This window comes from Neolamprologus brichardi, chromosome 12 (assembly GCF_056152115.1).
Source record: "Neolamprologus brichardi isolate AB-2024 chromosome 12, ASM5615211v1, whole genome shotgun sequence".
NCBI lineage: Eukaryota > Metazoa > Chordata > Actinopteri > Cichliformes > Cichlidae > Neolamprologus > Neolamprologus brichardi.
Window position 1 is genome coordinate 22,949,772 of NC_142115.1, and position 14,424 is coordinate 22,964,195.

At 40.4% G+C, this 14,424-nt stretch overlaps 1 protein-coding gene across 4 annotated transcripts in view; it reads left to right on the forward strand.

Annotated features, from left to right (window-relative positions):
• frmd3 (FERM domain containing 3) overlaps nucleotides 1-14,424 on the forward strand; it is a 63,590-nt gene that overhangs the window by 41,916 nt on the left and 7,250 nt on the right. For all 4 annotated transcript variants that reach the window (XM_087849191.1, XM_087849193.1, XM_087849192.1 and 1 more), the window contains 4 exons: nucleotides 1,503-1,591; nucleotides 3,142-3,216; nucleotides 5,405-5,473; nucleotides 5,632-5,756. In XM_087849191.1, coding sequence (XP_087705317.1) covers nucleotides 1,503-1,591; nucleotides 3,142-3,216; nucleotides 5,405-5,473; nucleotides 5,632-5,756 — 358 coding nt within the window. The remainder of the gene's footprint in view (nucleotides 1-1,502; nucleotides 1,592-3,141; nucleotides 3,217-5,404; nucleotides 5,474-5,631; nucleotides 5,757-14,424) is intronic.

A 14,424-nucleotide genomic window follows, 5' to 3' on the forward strand; every position in this document is an offset into this window, starting at 1 on the left:
AGTGTTACGCTGCTTAATCTATAACTCTATCCATGTCTCATTCATCTCATTCAATTTTTTCATAACCGTTTCATCCTTTTGATTGTGTGGGTGTGTGTGTACTTTATTTATGTGAGGATTTGTGTGTCGATGCTTGTTTCCTGAATTTTCCACCATGTGGCAGGTCACTCCTCACTCTTCCCTCTCCTCTGATTACCCAAACCCACCTGTCCCACTTTGAGCTGATTGCAGGTTATATAGATGAAACACTTTTATGAGATCAAAGTCACAAATTCTTGGTCAGTTTCTTTTTGGCTGACACAACAGTTAAGTCCTAACACACAAGCATGGCTTACCCTGTGCATGGACCTCAGTTTCATAATCAGCTGTGATATGTAAAGAACAAAAAAGACTTACTTCAGTTTTCAAGGTTAGCTCAACTACTAAACCTCAAATCCCATTTGATTCAATTTGTTTGGATGAGCAGTTCTAGAAAAACCTTTTTTCCCCAAACGTGTTTTTGAGCAACCCATCTGCCACTCGATCAGGTGTCACAACGCACCGGTGAACGCGCAGCAATGACCACATAGGCTCTGCTGATGCAGGACGCCGCCCTGCTGTGCGTTCATGCATGTCTGAAAAGCATGTTGCAGAGAAGTGGTTGCAGCTGTAAAAGGCTGTATTTGAACCACGATCGTGATCTTTTAATAAACCTAATTGGTCCTTTACTGTAGGCACACAGAGTAAATAGCATAATCTTTATTGTAGTTAAATACATTTCTGACATCTGAGTACAATTTTGGTCTCTTCCTACCCTCAGTGGATGATTTTTTTCAATTAACTCTTTTTTCCCCCAAAAAAATCCAAGTCAGTGCTTTTGCACGTCAGCCAAAGTGGGACCAAAGACAGATTAACACGCAGTCCTGGCGCCTTCACACACCTGTGAACACACACATGGCAACTGAAGCACATGTGTGTAAATCACACTTGCATACCTAATATAACTGATATGTGACAGTTTGGGGGCTGCGCAATATAGCTGATGAAGTGGGCACAGACTGGACCCTTTTACTGCTGTCAACTTAACAGTGAAGTGTTTTTTATTTTAACAGACACTTATAGTGGTATAATATCATATTCTGTTACAGTATCTCATTCTCATGTTATTGATTTCATTGCTTCGTCTCTGCCTCTCTCCTCTTTGCTGAACTTTATTGATCTGGCGTCCCACGTTCCCAGACTTGCAGAGCCAGAGACTAGATGTTTACGGGAATAAATCTCTCCTCTTAGTCCATAAAAACCCATGTTCTGCAAGGTAGAAGCCTTTTAATGCTGAGCACTGTGACCGAATGACTTTATCTTGCCAAGCTTACAGCTTAGGGTCTGTGGGTCAGCATTTTGCACAGCTCCCTCACATTACGTTCAGCTCTTTTCTTGTCCTTATTCACAGTTTTTTTCTTTTCCAGTAAGCTTGTTTCTCATCCTCACTGTTACTCTTTCTGTCTTTGTCCTTTTCTGTGTAGAAGAAGCTGGTGTTGACATTTCACACCTCGACCCCTGCAGCGTGTAAGCACTTATGGAAGTGCGGGGTGGAGAACCAGGCCTTTTACAAGTACGTCTGCACACACACAAACACGCACACAAATTCATTTTTATTTTTATTGAGTTTTTCCTGTAACTGCTGAGACTGTGCAGGATCAGCTTACACCAAAACCAACCCCGCTTCCAGTAGAAACGTTTTGAGCTCTTATATCGAGCCAAGATTTTGCTTCACTTCAAAACCGACTTAATTTTAGCACATTATCAGCCGTTCTCCTTAATTTACTCCCAGTACTGCAAGGACATGTCGTCGTCCTTCACTGGGGAGCAGCTGATTGCTCCAAGGCCATTGATCTCATCTGCAAAGACTATTGACCCCACTGGCACGGAGGGAAGGGAAACAAGGTTCATGACAAGACAAGATGCTAACATCTATGTTCATTAATGTAATTGAGAATCAAATATAGTGGGCAATCCCAGTTCAGTGAGAATATGAGGAGAGCTGACTGATGAATATAAAACAACTGAGATGGAAAAACACAAGAGGATGTCACATCTGCAATGTAAAATTTGCACAAAATACCAACCCAGGATCTTCAAGAGATCGTGAACCGTTCATCTTTTCCTATCAGCTTCACACTTATTCATCATTCCACAACCAAGATGGCTATTCTTCATTTAAGGTTGTTCCTGAGCTTGATATTAGCAGTTGGATCTTTTGCTCATGTCTGAGAAGATGAGCCGTGTGAAAAGAAAAGGAAGAGGCACCAAACAGCAAAGTGCGTGTGGGCGTGGAGGGGGATAAGAAGGCTCAGCGGCTCTGAACAGCTGGTCTCATTTGATGGAGAGAGGTCAGGCTGGAGGAGATGAGATTTTCCAAAGGTTTGACGCAAGAACTGGAGGCTGCTTTGTGACGGATTTCTCTACGGTGGCCTTCCTCCTCCACACTGTCAGTCAATCTGAAGGTCTCCCGCTCTCTCTTAACTGCAGGCATTCTTCACTTTTCACATGCTTTTCTCTCTGCCTTGCTTTATTTTATCAAGAAGCACCATACATGCAGACAATCTTACAAAAGGAAGACAGCGTTAAGAATTTGTAAAATAGCCCTTGCCCATACAACCCTGAATACTTACTTCCTAATGACAGCAGCTCATGTGTCTCTAAAAGGCGGACTGAGATGGAGTGGATGTCAGCTCGGATGTCAGACAAGCATCAGAGCCGCTAAATCAAATCAGAGTGAATTGAGTTTGTGAACGACAGCCAAGCAGAGCTTTTCCAGCATATGGTGTCTCGTGCACGAAGGAGAGCAGACATGTGTGTGTCTGTGCTCTAGCTCCTTCTCTGCTGCACTGGAGTCTGGTTTCACATGATAAATTATATAGAATGAAACATGAAGGTCTGACCTCCAGCCATAAGCTTTTAAAAAGACACACCGTGCTGTAAGCTTGCTGAGAGGCTACTCTGTGTTCTGCAAGAAAAAAATGAGTGAAACATTATTGTGATGAGAGTTTGAGCCTTTAAAAATCTGTTATTCTGCGAGTACATGTGTTAGTCAGGGTTCAGTGTGCAAGGCTGCTGTACGTAATGTGTCTCTTTTTGATTCTTCCTTTCTGTGTCTGACAGGTGTGCAAAGTCAAGTCAGATAAAAACAGTTTCCAGCAGTAATATCTTCTTCAAAGGCAGCAGGTTCAGATACAGGTGAGGCGTATTATATGATTAAAGAAATCATAAGGAATATGTGCAAAGAGAATTGGGAACAACAGAGACGAGGGGGGTATGGTAAATTTCAAGCACTGAAATGTAAAGATTTAATTTTGTCTAAAAGTGTACAGAGTGTTTCGGTCCTGCACATTGTCACCTTACTCTTTACTAACAGCAGCATCATCTTACCCCATGCATTTGTTGCCAAAGTGACAAAAATGGGTGGAAAATTAGATCATCAAGACACCAAATAACCAAGATGGGAGTTCTCGTCATTGCACATCAGCACCTACATCCCGGTTTCTATGATTTACTGACTCTAATATCACCGGAAAGCTTCTATATACTCTGTTATTGAAGCTAAGTGAGCCCTGATTCTCCTCTCAGACAAAGCTCTTTACCAGGCTTACACTTCAGCCTGCCCCATTTCATCAGCTCGCTGAAGCATTTTGGCTTAAGGGCTCAGCGATGAGTAATAGCATATGGTGGAATTTGTTCTGAAAAATGGGAATTGGTCATTTGTGCAAAACAGGACTGAGATTTGTATCCCATAAATGAAGGCAGTTTATGCAAAGCCGAGCAGATCGGGTCTTCACATAATGTGTGTTGATCCAGCTGATTCCAGTATTTCCACCAGTGCTGATGCCACTGTCTCTTGAGATATGAAGTGCGTATATTTTATATCACCCCCTAATTTATGACTTAAACATCAGTCTAAACAACAATAGATTAATGGGTAAGATGAAGAAGCCTGCTGGCTTTAAACAGTGCAGTTACAGTGTGACTAATGAAGCTGCCGACTGATGGCAGGAAACTGTCTGCTCAACAGGAACAACACTGACTGTAAGCCGAGTAGCATCAAATCTGATTTTCTCCTTTTCTTTTATGACATGAAGCAATCGGTGTAACTCAGACATACTGTCCGTGAAATTATAGTAGCACATTAAAAAACAAAAAATGCTCATGGGAAACTCTGCATACATATGAAAAACTGCACAATACCTTAACTGAATGATTACTTCAAGTAAAACTCATTCAAGACATTCTCAGGAGCGGACATCCCAGAAAATTCACCCCAAAGTCCGATTGTGCAGTGCTCAGAGAAACTCAGACTCTATAGAACTCAGTTAGTATGTTAAATGCTAAAGTTTGCGGCAGTACATTTAGATAACAACTGAACAAGTGTGGCTAGGTGAGATGGATTCTTAGAAGAAAGCCTCTTCTTTCTAACAACAAGGCAGCACAGCTTAGGTGTTCAAAATTATATCTGTCCAAAAAATAAGACTTTTGGAACAATGTGCTTTGGACAGATGAAAGTCAAAGTGGACCGAATTTCAGCACAAACTGTGAAGCATGGTAGTATACCCATATGGAAAAGATATATATCTTATATATATAAATATATATAAATGTTATAAAGTTTGTATCTGTCTTGTGTGAAACTTGTATGAAAAGCATACAAGAGTGAAAACAGATATAAGATCCAATATATGAAAGTAATGAGAAAGTGGCCACTTTCATGAGTAAATCATATAAGCCTTATATGATTCACTATATGAAATAGGCCACATCTTATGCAAGTCTTTTATAAGTTTTTACTATTTCTTTTCCATATGGGTAGGGTTGATGATTTGGGCTTAATTTGTACCCTCATGACCTCTACATTTGCAGCCGTTGAGCCGACCATAAACTCCTTTGCACATTAAAGATTTCTAGATTCAAATGTGAACTTGGATCAATATGACAATGATCCCAAGCAACTACAACAGACTGTCTGAAAAAGGAATGATTTGAGGCGTTGCAATGGTCCAGTCAAAGTCTGGACCTCAAACCGACTGCAATGCTGTGATGGGACCTTAAGAGAGCTGCGCATAAACGAATACCTGTGATGTGAGAGACTTATAGAAAATGATTACTTCATATTATTGTTGCAAAAGGTGGTTCTACAAGCTACTGCTTATTTTTTCAGACGATAGCATAGAGTGAACTTATTCATATTACTGTCACAAAGGGCCTCGGGACGTTTGTATAGTTCTACAAATATGCATGTAAATGAAAAGCAGTACATTTTTTACAGACCTGCCTGTAGGGAGACTAATGACCTGCCATCGTAACATTTTATTTTCAATTACAGTATTTTTATAAACACAAACCAACCTTTAACTTATGTGTTTTTCTGTGTTAGTGGCAGAGTAGCCAAGGAAGTGATAGAAGCCAGCTCCAAAATTCAGAGAGAGCCACCAGAAGTGCGCAGGTAAGGACATCTGAGAAATTACCTGAAGTCACACTATTTCATATAAAACATAAAAATAATGACAATTTCATCTATTGTTCTACAGATATGAATACCAGAGTGCACATGGTGGTGTTATGTAAGGGTGTTAAAAAATGTATGACGTTCATGTTTTTCAGAGCTCAGTTTGGTCAGAGTCGAAGTTTTAACTCTCTGAGCCATAAAAATCTCATCATGAACATGGAACCTTTGGTACCTGCACTGCCCTCCACCAACGAATACGAAGAGACGGCTGTAGACAGCGGTAGGAGGATACTGCTTACTACAGACCCAAATACACACAACAGACATGCACTCATGCCCCCTCTAAGAGACATTTGTGAAGTCACATGGGATGTTCCTTGTGTAGGAAGAAGTCCATGCACAAAACTCAGAGAGAGAGAGCTTTAATTGAGCAGCTGATGCTCCCATCTCGCCATCAATCCTGTCTCCCTGGTGACCAATTGTGACATACTAAAAATACCCTCTCATGATCCCCCCTAAGGATCCCACTATAATTCTGACTGTCTGTTTTTCCATGTGTCTGCACCTTTGTGTGTTTTTGCAGACTAAGATTCCATTTTTCCTACTCAGACATAAAAGGCTGATGGGGTGTTGATGTCACCCTGCCGGGCAGGCTGCACATACACAGAAGTTTTTAAATGAAAACTGATACCATAGATGTATCTACAAATAATCTTAGTAACCTCCACCTCAAGGTCAGAGGTCAAGTTTTCTTAAAATCTTATGAATGCGATAACTCGAGAAGAAAGTGACCTAGGATTTTCAAATGGATAAAATAGGTGCATCGGCTAAATATCTAGGATGAGTTTGAATCGCGGTGACCTTGATCTAAAGGTCAAAGGTCAGAGTTCAAGTTTTTGAAAATCTCCTTTGATCTCAATCTCATTTCTCACAGCATTTTCTTTGTGTACTTCACACATTACAATAACCTGTGAATTCACTCGCTGGGTGTCCTCATTTTAGGCTTGATGGCGTTTTAGTAGGTAAACGTGAATGTGGCTTGGACATGAATTGAGCTGCGGTTTGGGGAACGCCTCAAAGGGGACTGGTGGCGGCTCCTGGGCCCCATGTACTAAATAGAAGTGAAGAAGTTAAAGAATGGAAAAGGGGAGGCAAGGTGGGTCACGTAAACGAGAACAAACAGCTTGTAGAACTGGGGGAACATTTATAGATAAGAACCGGAAGGAGCGTGTTTGGAGGTGTGGTCCCGCTACTGAAATTTAGATACTTTATCTCCAGTTGTTATGAATCATGAGCTACTACATAAGTTATGGTATTCCGATTTTCTAGCAACATGCAGGAGGTATGTTTTCAAACCACGAATAGTGCCTGAGTCCTGTCTTCACTTAGCTGCTGTTGATTAGAGGATTAAAACTCTTGGTCAAAACACTGTTGTGGATAAAGAACGATTTGATGCTCATTTTACCCTCAATTAAAATTATATCCATCCAGCCAGGCACGTCTCTTCCATCGCCTCAGAGCTTCTCCTCTCCTATTACTTCAGTCAGTATTTTTCACCTCTCCTGTCCTCACCTTTAATCCACCTGAACCACATTCGTTAGGTCCTCGCATGTGTACAGTGCAGTCATGCTGTTGCACCATCACTGTCTACAAATTATTTATAGACTTCATCGCTCTCTCTCATGCCTTTTTTTGACAGATTTTAAGGTCACTCCGTCGTTTTATCCGCCTCTATTCCTCTTTGTTGCTTCTCTCTGTTTTTCACTCATCTCCCTTCATCCCATTTACAAGAAAATCAATTCTTTCTTGGCTCGGGGTCAAAGACCTGCAGTAGAAACCATCTCGGCTGTCTCAGCTGGTTTGGGAGGGGCAGTAGGCAGTCATCAAATAAAGGGCCTTGTACAGGATACAGGCTGAGTAAATAACATAAGATTAAATTTGAAAATGCCTTGTTTCCTTCTGCAGTTCCTGCCTTTCCCTCTGGTAATTACATATTAAGTGATATAGTTGTAAATTATTTTAAAACATTAGAGGTTTAACAGTAAATATGATAAACTGAAGAGTTTAGAAGAAAAAAGACATTTTAAAAAGAGATGAAGACATAGATTGTTCAAATTAAGATTTTTAAATATTCATGTATGTCAGACTCACAATATGCATGAAAAATGTAGAAAGAGAATTTGAGAGAGCACTTCTTAACACAGGCGTCTTAATGTGAAGCAGGTACATCAGCCCGTGCTGTAGTCCTCCTCCCACAAGTTTCCAACATTGCATATGGGAGTTTATAGAAAAGATGCTGAGTAGAGCTAAGTTAAAATGTCAATTTATTATTAAAAATGAATTACATTCAAATTTCAACTTCACCATTTAAAACCTGAACCATGAAATAATCATTAGAAATAACAAACAAAATTGAAAATGGAGTGTTCATTGAACTAAACAAATAAAAAGAAAATGTAAATAAAAATCTGCATGTGAGTTTTCAATGGTATCTTATTTGCTGCATCTTACTTTTTTTCCCCAATTTATTGCGTTAAACATTTGTTTTTGCCATTTAGTTAGGTTTTTTGTGCTAATGTTGTGGAGCTATAAAAAAAACTAATTAATTAAATTCAATTCCATTAAATTTTATTTAAAAAGCACCAAATCACAACAACAATTTCCTCATGGTGCTTTATGTTGTAAGGTCAAGACTCTACAATAATACAAAGAAAACACGTGACAGGAAGCCAGTATAGGAATGCTCTGTCTTGCACTTGGCATTAAGGAGTTAATAAGTAAAAATTTTGAGATGATAACCTGAAATGTGACTAATCGATGGCGGGGGAAAAAAAGGAGAAAGAAAACAAGCTTCCATGGGAGTCAGATGAAAGTTATGTGATTTGAGAGTTTAATTACGTTGCTTGCTTTCACCCAACCGATGTGATTGGACGACACATCACTGTTTCATGTGCTGATTCTGCTAAGGTGGCTGACGCAAGGACTTTAAGATAAAGTGTCCTCAAGATGGTTTAGGGTCACAGTCTATATTCAGAGCACTAATCTCAGCCTTTACAGGGGAAACAGGAAGCTGACCCAAGGTCATAGCTGACCTTGTTCTGTTTGTACAGTTTGCTCCCTTCTTATCTACCACAATCCAAACACATACACTCTGACTTTTCTCTAGGAACATCATTAATGGATGTTTTATAGCCATCGGGCTTCATATTTCCGCCTCACAATCCAGGCGTCATCCATGTTTTTGCAGCAGTTAATGCAGCATGTGATCCTGTGGGTGATCCAACAAAATCTTTCATTTTCAGTCTCACAGCGAGGCGTGTATTGTAGTGAATAAAGTTGGATTGTACCCAGTTTGCTGTAGAATTCGAATTAGGTTTATCTTATTGGTGGAAAGACTCAGATAAAGAGAGGGTTGCAGAGAGGAAAAGAAAATGATCCCCCATCCCGTCCTGAGTCAGGCCTGTCCCCCTGTAATCAGTTAGATTAGCTGCCCCTTTGCCACCAGGACCACCTGGTTATATTTAGAAATTGCAGCTTTGGGCCTGATCCTCCTCTAATGCCCCCTCCACTCTTTGTTACCATCGCTGACATTCACAGGAGGGCCCACCATGTCTGTGCATGAGCGAGAGAGAGAGAGAATGTCTCTGGTGCACTGGTGTGTCTCTCACCATCTCTATAAGTGTTTGTGTATATGCGTGCGTGGCGCTCAGCTGGCAGCCCAGTCAGTCAGGCTGTGAGGGTCTTTGTACAGACAGCTGGTCCAGCTTTTGTCATCAAACTGAATGATGGAGCTTCTAGGGCACAGAAACAGCAGTGATGTTGAAGGCAGCCTCATGCAGGGTAGTTTGGAACTGGGCGACGGTCCCGGTGTCGACAACACCCAGAATTACGGGAGCAAAATAGGGGGACTCGAACTCGACATGACACCAGAGAGGCTGCGGGAAGAAGGGATGAAGCAGAGAGAGGTTGGAGCTCTTGAAGTATTCCACCCAGGAGAGGCTGAAGATGAGCAAGACTCATCGATAGTAGTGGCTGAGGCCTTGAGGTGCCAGGTGAAGATAACAACCAGGCGAAGCCTCCACCTACGTATAGCCAATCACACAAGACGGGATGTCTATGTGCGACTGGTGGGCAATGGGGGTCGCATCGCTGGATTCAGTACTGGACCTCAGAGAAATATACTGGAAGAGAGTAAGCCGAGTGGAAAAGGTCACTGTGTGAAGTTTCTTTTAGCTCCTAATAAACGTATCCTTTGACATTTTTTCCCACAGTCTAACCAGGAGGTAAACGCCTTTTAAATATGTGAGCCTGGTTAGCTCAGCAGTTTGTTGCCAGGTCTGTTGTGGCAACCACCTGATGCAAACTGTGAATGTAAGCTGCCAAACATGGGACTCTCAAGAGGCTGCTTTAATAGAAGTGTGCATGTGTGCATAGTTTAAGTATTACTCATGTTATGGGGACTTGATTTTGTTCCCATAACAGTAAACATCTGGGTACCCAGAAGTAAATCATCAAATAGGGTTAGAATTAGGTCAGGTTGAAGTTAGGGTTATTGTTGAGGATCTAGTGGTACGATTAAATCTTCAGCTGCTCTTCACACCACTAGAAATACTAAATGTGGCTCATGTGGAAAGTGTGCTGGATGGAGCGCGTGGGAAGCAGCATATATGACACCCACTCGTTAGCTGTAAATTTACAGTTCATTACCTGCTCTCTTCTCACATCTGCGCAATGTGATGTCACAGGGGCTCTGTGCATCCTGAGGACCTGACTGGTTAAAGACTGGACATTTGCATCTGACATTTACTTCTGCTGGATCATATCTGCTAAAGTTTAGCACCCTGCTCTGCATATTTACAACCTTAAATGAAATGATGATTAAGCAGATGGGTCAAGATAAGGCACTTTAAATATCTGATTAGTAGATTTGGGAATACGTTTAAATGAATTAAATGATTAAGTTAAATTAGTAATTAATGAAGGATTAACAAAAGCACAAGTACTGATTTTTTTAATGATAATGCTTAATAGTTTTAGTTTTACTCCGCCTATCTTTATCCCACTGGCTAAAATATCCTTTGAGCTTCATCAGTGATCCTATGAACAATTTACATGCAGATGAAAGAGGTAAAAGAAATTCCCTCATTTACAGACACAGTGAGAAAGAATTATTGCTAACCTATTATATTTCAGCATTTTCGATGCCAAAAGATGTATTCTCATCATGAAAGACTGCAATCAGTTATGCACTCATGTGCGTTTAGCTGACTTAACAAAGTTATATCAATTTCACAAATCGGCGATGATTTTGGTTGAAAAATAGATTTTATAATTCGACTGATGAAGCTGTAATCCTTCAAACAGCTCAAAAAATGAGCTTAAAAGTTAAAAAAAAAGAGCTGAGCACACAGTTAATGGAGTTGATAGCTGATTTATTTCTGAACCATCATAGAGACAAATTTACTTTTGAAGTGTTTGAGTGCTAAAGATGAGGTTACATGACAAAGATGAATCGGTCTGTCGGCACTTGCATAACAAGGGAAACCGCTGCTCTGAGTACTAGTGTGTGTGTGTGTGTGTGTGTTTGCATAGGCACGAGGAATCTAACACCTTGAGGTGTGAATCACCTCATCTATGGAGAGGCTTGCATGTGAGCTAACAGGACAGACTGGATCATAAATGGGAAATAGCAGCAGCAGCTGCAGCAGCAGTGATGTGTTTAGTTAAGTCAGACAGAACACAGGATTTCTTCTTTGTAAATTTACAAACTAATTTTTACTCCTAATCTCAGGCTTAGCTGGTCATGATGTGAACTCGACAGTCCCTGCTGCATAGATTTCTAATACGTTACAGTGCAAACAGGATACAGGTACCATTTTAATGTTAGTCAGCTTTCCAATCAGTGTGTCATAAAATCAAACATCCAACTGTAATGGACACACTGCCACACTTATGAAGGATAGATTTAATAATAAGCAATGTACCTGAGGCAGTCATATGTTGCCGCTATCAAGATTAGGACCCAATATGCAGGACTTGGAAGCAACGCTGAACTCAAAATACAGCTTTACTGCTGGACTCACAGGGATCAAAAAAACCTAAGCTGAGCAGATACCAGGAATTTACTAACTAGAAAACTATACTGGAGACACATAACACACGGGATGCAAAAAAGAGTAAGGGATGATGCAACAAAGAAAAATAATGAGGGAGGGGAAGCAAACGCAACACAAGTCACAGAAAGCAACAACTATCACAATAAAACAGGAAGGCATGACTGAAAGAGAACGGAGGGTTAGCTTGACATAGAGTGGGACTCTGTTCTGATTCATAATTTTACATATAATGTTGTATGTACCATGTGCCAAGCAGTTCTGCCTTGGTTGCTTTTGAGTCCTTTCTTTTTGTCCTCCCCATATCAGTTGTCTGTGGCTCAGAAGGCAGAGTAGGTCTTCCATTCGCGGGGTTGGTGGTCTAGTCTAGTAGTCTCGTCTGAGTGTTGAAGTATCCTTGGGCAAGATACTGAACCCTGAGATGCCTTTGATGCATTCATCGGATTGTGAATGTTATTGTAAAAGTTCTCATTCATTAAAAGAAAAGCACTCATGTAAATGTGCGAACAAGTCTTGTTGTGAGAAAGTACTTTGAGTGCTCGAACAGAGTAGGGAAGCGATATGTCAGTATCAGTCCATTTAGCATTTCAACAGATTTGAGAGCTGATTATTAAGCAGTGTTACTGGAAGAATTTAGGAAGATTTCAAATGGAAGAAAATAAGAGGAGTTTACCGCTGGTGTTGTGATGGGTAACGACCAGAGTTGATCAAGTTACTTGAAAAAAGTAATCAGTAACTAATTACTGATTACTTCCCCCAAAAAAGTAATCCAGTTAATTTACTGATTACTTATTTTCAAAAGTAATTAATTACTTAGTTACTTTTTAAAAACACGATTTACAACCTGAATACGTAATGAAGCAATCGATCTTTCAGCCCACTTCTACTTTTTCTGCATAATCCATCATACAAAATGTAATCAAATGGAAACGTCTCTTTTTTAAAACTTGTTTTGTTAGTTTTAATCTTTTAACTTTATGCATTGAGCAAACATTTAATTATATGCAACATTCTCTGACTGGAAGAAATTTGTTTAACATTTAAACCTATTTTCTGCACATTCCAGCACATAAAATAAAATTATTTTTTTACACTCACTCTGTCAAATAGATGCAAGTAAAACACAGCAGAAAATAAATAAAATCAAAGACTATCGGTCCCTATTTTCACCTGTAAAGCAGGAGTAGGGTAGTCGGAGGTTTGCCCTGGTGCAGGTGTGCCGCAGCGGTCAGTTGAAGAATCCGCGAGTTTCTCTGTGAATTTCCCATTACGTCGTAGCGCACTCGGTGCTTGCAAGTTTAGGGGTTTTTTTCACTGTAAAAAGAAGTTTTCTTCTCACGCACAACAGACACTAATGTTTTCGTCACTTTTTACGGAATTGCAAACTTAAAGTAAGGTCAGTACTTCCACGCTTTAAACGCTGCACGCTCATACTCTCTCCCCATTTGATCTGCACACATCTGTTGCCACGAACGTCGCACTCGCTTACGTTACTGTCATGAGACATTCTCGCCAAAAAATCACAGTTTTAGTAACGCAGTAACGCAGCGTTCTTACGGGAAAGTAACGGTAATCTAATTACCGTTTTTGCAATAGTAATCCCTTACTTTACTCGTTACTTGAAAAAAGTAATCGGATTACAGTAACGCGCCCATCTCTGGTAATGACAACACATTTGTGGAAAGGGAATAATCAAAAATCAAGTCCAGTGCAGAATTTCAGTACAGGCACAAACTGCAATAATTACAACTGAGTTTTGTTTTCTTTTACTGCAAGCATCATCAACATCATCATCATCGTCGTCGTCGTCGCCATCACTGTGTTGTTTTTCTTCTGCTGCAGCTTCCATGTTTTTGTTCCTCCCCCCTTTTTCCCTCCCTGAGTTCACACACTTGTTGGCTTTTTGCCTGCTGTGTTTCCATGGTAGCAGTCACCACTCACTCTTCAGCACTCCTTTGCCCTTTCTTTCTTTTTTTCTTTCTTTTTTTTATCAATTTATAATTGAATCGGGAGCATGGTAACTCATTAGTCACTCTGACACTGAGTTTCTGTATCTGATATTATTCCACTTTCAATCAATGGATCATAAAAACAGTGCAGATGTAATGTTTGTCATGTATTCTCATCAGGTTTTAACCCTTCTTTCTCAGTCTGTGAGGCTACATGTTATCTTTGTGAGGACCGGAATCTGCATTCTACTATACTTGTAAGAACCGACAGTCACTTGTGTGGACACACTCACCGGTCCTCACAAGTTTGAAGGCCTTTTTGAGGCTCAAAATGTGGTTTTAGTGTCAGGGTTACAATTAGGTTATGGTTAGGTTTAGGGTAAGGGTTAGGGTTAGGCATTCATTTTTAATGGTTAGGGTAAGGGGCTAGGGAAACCATTATGTCAGTGAAGGTACCCACTAAGATAGCTGAATGGGCTTGTGTGTGTGTGTGCGCGCATGTGTGTGTAACCTTGTTTACATATCTTTGTGGAGACCAAAAATGTGAGGTTTACTATGCTTGTGGGGACCAACAGTAGAGTCTTGACCTTACACATAGAGTGCCACAAGACAGCAAGATGGATTATAGATTACAGGTGTAGACTGAGTCATATGTCACTGAACACAGCAGAAAGACAGCTAGGCTTATTTTTAACACTCACTTACACATGCACGCACACACACACACACACACACACACACACACACACACACACACACACACACACACACTTCATATATTTCCATTCATGAACAAATGTGTGTGTATTTAGGCATTAATCTCTCGCACCTCATCAATCTCAAAGAGTAATGTGTAACTGCACACCACAGTATTATTTTGCTAGCT